The sequence below is a fragment of the Trachymyrmex cornetzi genome, unplaced genomic scaffold (assembly GCF_001594075.2).
Source record: "Trachymyrmex cornetzi isolate Tcor2-1 unplaced genomic scaffold, Tcor1.1 scaffold807, whole genome shotgun sequence".
Classification (NCBI taxonomy): domain Eukaryota; kingdom Metazoa; phylum Arthropoda; class Insecta; order Hymenoptera; family Formicidae; genus Trachymyrmex; species Trachymyrmex cornetzi.
In genome coordinates, this window is record NW_017300144.1 from 123,157 (window position 1) to 127,628 (window position 4,472).

Below are 4,472 nucleotides of genomic sequence, written 5' to 3' on the forward strand. Positions count from 1 at the left end.
TTGCCTGTTTAATGCTCTGTAAATTGCTTCAATCTGTTCGCGTGTACGCGCATTTTTCTCCGGCCCATCTTTATCGTGTAATTCACATCGTTGTGCTTTTCGAGGATTATATAGGGTCCTATCCATTTCGATTCCAATTTTTTGGATCTCCCTCTCCTAACTGTTTCATCATATAGGAGAACCTTGTCGCCTACTTCGAACTTCTCCTTTCTCGCGGATTTATCGTATTGTCGCTTAGCTTTGATTTTCTCCGCTTGCGCGTGTTCCCGTGCTACCTGGTTTGTAGCGCGTATTCGCTCGCGTAATTCTTGTGCGTAATCTTCGTATGAGTACGTCGTTTTTGGCGGTCTTGTTAGCGCGGTTGGTAGAATGGCTTGATGGCCATACATTAATTCAAAGGGTGTAAACCCTGTCGCCGTATGTGGCGTCGTGTTATACGCGAACATCGTACGGTATCCATTTATCCCAGTCGTTTTGTTTCTCATTTATGTAATGCCGGAGGTATTCAGCTAGCGTTCTATGTGAGCGTTCTAGCGCTCCATTACTTTCGGGGTGATACGCCGTTGTTTGTATTTTTTCTATCTGTAGTAATTTGCACGTATTTTTAAACATTTCACTAGTGAAATTAGTGCCTTGATCGGTAAGGATCTTTTCTGGCGTTCCGTGCTCCATCACTATTTTGGTCACGAATGCTTTAGCGACTTGGTGCTCGCTTCTTGGTTATTTATGGGAATAGCTTTGCTAAACTTAGTTAAATTATCCTGGAAAGTTAAAATATATTTGTTTCCACGAGTCGTCACTGTTAGCGGTCCTACTATGTCCAAAGCGCATTTTTCAAATAGTGATGTAGGCGTGTCTGTAATTACTAACGGCAATTTTGTCTTCCTACTTAACTTGTTCTTTTGACAATACTGACATTTGCTTATATATTCTTCGACGTCTCGAGTGATACCTTTCCAGTTGTGTAGTAATCGGATACGGTTCAACGTTCGCCCGACCCCCTGATGCCCCCCTAATGGAGCGTCATGATACTCGTACAGTATGCGGCGTTTTTCCTCCGCCGTATATTCTGTAATCGTCATCTCCTTTTTCTCTTCTTTTTCCTGTCCTTCTTCCTCCTTATCCATGAGATTGACGTGAGGGCCGTCCGTGACCGGATTCCTGCTCAATGCATCGGCGTTCGTGTTATTTTTCCCGGTTTTGTGTACGATTTTATAATCGTACTCTTCCAATTTCAGTCTCCAACGTATTAGTCTAGAGCCTGGATCATTTACATTAAATAGCCAAACTAACGGTCTATGATCGGTGACGATAGTAAATGTCGTCCCGTATAAGTAGGGGCGGAAATGCTTCACTGCCCATACTATCGCTAACAATTCTTTCTCAGTCGTATTGTAGTTTTGCTTTGTTTAGGATACGGCTCGCGTAAGCTACCGGCCGATCCTGATCTACGGGACCTTGCGATAATACGGCTCCGATTGCGAAGTCCGACGCGTCAGTCGTTACCACGAATTCTCGAGTAAAATCCGGGTAACTCAGTATAGGTGCTGTTGTGAGCTTCACCTTTAAGAGTTCAAATGCGTTTTGTTGCTCTATTTTCCACTCGAATTTTACTCCCTTTTTAGTCAGGCTTGTTAGAGGCTTTGCAATTTTTGAAAAATCCTCTATGAATTTCCGGTAATATCCGGCTAATCCTATGAACGATTGAATATCCTTAATCTTCTTCGGCACAGGAAATTCCTTCACGGCGCTTATTTTACTGGGATCTGGTCGTATTCCGACTTCGGTTATGATATGTCCCAGATATATTACCTCTTTCCGCAAGAACTCGCACTTATCGGGTTGCAGCTTCAAGTTATATTTCCGTAAACGTTGCATTACTTCGACAAGGCGTTTGTTGTGTTCCTGTAGGTTTGATCCATAAATGACTATGTCATCCAAGTATACCAGGCATCTCAAACCTTGTATTCCAGCTAATATAGTATTCATTAGCCTTTGAAACGTTGCGGGTGCATTTTTTAACCCGAATGGCATCCGGTTGTATTCATAGTGCCCCTGCGAGGTGGAGAAAGCCGTTTTACTCCTGTGTTCCTCGCTCATAGGGATCTGATGATATCCAGCCGCTAGATCTAGAGTTGAAAAATACTTTGCGTTTCCCAACTGATCCAGAATGTCGGTGATATTTGGCAAGGGGAACGAGTCGCCTATCGTCAAGTCGTTAAGCTTCCGAAAATCTATCACGATTCGTAACTTCGGTTTTCCGGGAGTGTCGCCTTTCTTTGGAACGACCAGTAGCGGTGCGTTCCACTGACTTGAACTAGGTCGAATGATCTCGTCCCTCAACATTTTGTCTATCTGCCTGGCCACCTCTTCTTTATGTTTTTCCGGCAGCCTATATGGTCTTACATTGACCGGCGCACTATCGGTGCGCGTATTAATTTCATGCGCAACCGTTGTTGTTTGTGTTAACACTTCGCCTTCCAAATGGAAAATATCATTAAAGTCTTCGCATATCTGCTCAATGGCTTTCTTTTCTTCGTTATTTAAATGCTCGCTCCTTATCTGCATTCGTACGCGCTCGTGCCGCGGTAGTGTGAGTGCGCTGCTCACATTACCTGTCTTTTTCAGTGTGAGTACGGCCTCTCGCTCACTCACCCGCAACTCTTCTATTGTAACGAGTGGCGTAATTATTTCAATAGGCTTCTCCGTTGTATTCAGCATGCTTACCGGGCACGTATATGCATCAGGTGCTACCAGACAATTTCCAATAAATATTCCGGGTCTAGTTTCCTCGGACCGTATAATTCCTACTCGATTTTTATCTGCTACCGCACGCACTATTGTTTCGCTGCGCGGCGTTAAAGTTATTTTCTGGTACGGATGGAGCTTCAATTTTACTCCGTCGATTTGCAAGTAATTCTTTTGATCGCTCTTTATCTTATGTTTCTGTAAGAAATCCATTCCAAGGATTCCTTCATAATCTACAGGAAAATCATCTCTTACGACATGCATAGTATGTCTTATTTCCTTATCGCCTAAATATACTGTATCTTATTTTCCCGATAGTTTTTATCTGATGCCCTGTCACCGGTAAGGGCCATTGGCTTCTCTCGTATGAGCGTCTCACCCTTTAAGTTTCCTACTTTCTTCAAAGTGAGCGTAGCACCGGTGTCTAGCAAAAGATTTATCCGACCTTTTTTCATTTCTTTTATTGGTAGTGTAACGAGTCGAAGGCCGGTATTAGCGTACTTTCCGGTTACTTGCGTGATTTGATGCTCGTGCGCAGCCCGCGTTCTTCGCGTCTTCCTTCTCTCCTTTTCTTCTTCGCTGCTACCGTACGACGATTCTTCGCTCTCGCTTTGCTGCTTATTCTGTTTTATCTTTACGGCAGAGTTTACACGCTTCGCTCTGTGATCGGTGTCTCGTTTCGCGCGTTGTTTCGTATCTTTGTCGGGCCGTCCGTTTAAGGACCAGCATTCATTTCTCTTATGTCCCGCTCTTTTGCAATACGTGCAATACTTTTCCGCGAGATTTATGCTTGCTGGTTTTTCGGCTCTGGGCAATGAAAATTTAGTTGCATACCGGCTTGATCGGCAATCTCGCCCCAAATGTCCTATTTTTCCGCATTTGCTGCATTGTACGCCCGTGTTTTTTAAATTTTGGTTTTGACCGTTCTTATAGCGCTCATTATAGTTGGCTCGTAGAGTCGGTCCCTTTACTTTTTCTTCCGCGCTCGCGGCATTAATGGCTTCTTGTAAGCTAGTATATTTCTGCGATCGTACCACTAGTTTAATATTCTCTCTTAATCCCAGCTCGAAATTCAATAAGGCTTGGTCTTGGATAGTTTCTAAAATGGCTCGCTTTTGCTCACTTGTATTGTCGCATTTTTCTATGACCGATTCGTATAACTCCATTGCCAGAGTATCCACGCGTCGTCCGAACGTGTGAACACTTTCTCCTGGCTTTTGTTTTAAGGCGTTAAATTCTAATTGCAGATGTGATGTTCCACGTTTTCCCAAATAGTTGGCTTCTATTTCGCGCCGCAGTTGTTCAAAATCTCTTATACTTCTAGTTTGAAAGTCTAATAGAAGTTTTCCTTTCAATTTTGTATTTAGAATCTCTTCCAACAGAGCTGGTTTGTCCGCGTAATTTATCTTCTCTATTGCGTACGTGCTGGCACTTAAGAATCCCTGCATTTTCTGACGCGAGTGTCCATCTATTTCCGGTATCAAGCTGCGTGCGTCTTTTAGACGTAGATATCCCGTTGGGCGGTCTCGCAGTTCTCGTACGTCATTTATTGTTCGCCCGTACGTTACGTTCAATGTTCTGTGCTGATCGTCGAGTCGTGATAGTCGGAAATTTTCGCGATCGTAGTTTGCAATTTCTATTCTACTTATTCTATCTTGCACTCCCGTAATTGCTTCTAACACTCTGTCTAATATCTGTTCTTGCCTAGATGGAAGGGGTAGGCG

The 4,472-nt window shown here is 43.6% G+C and overlaps 1 protein-coding gene across 1 annotated transcript in view; it reads right to left on the reverse strand.

The window, feature by feature from the left end:
- LOC108768558 (uncharacterized) overlaps positions 1-672 on the reverse strand; it is a 1,226-nt gene extending 554 nt beyond the window's left edge. The window contains exons 1-2 of the mRNA XM_018519026.1: positions 546-672; positions 162-409 (exon numbers count right to left, since the gene is read on the reverse strand). Coding sequence (XP_018374528.1) covers positions 162-409; positions 546-672 — 375 coding nt within the window. The remainder of the gene's footprint in view (positions 1-161; positions 410-545) is intronic.
- Positions 673-4,472: the final 3,800 nt, after the last annotated feature.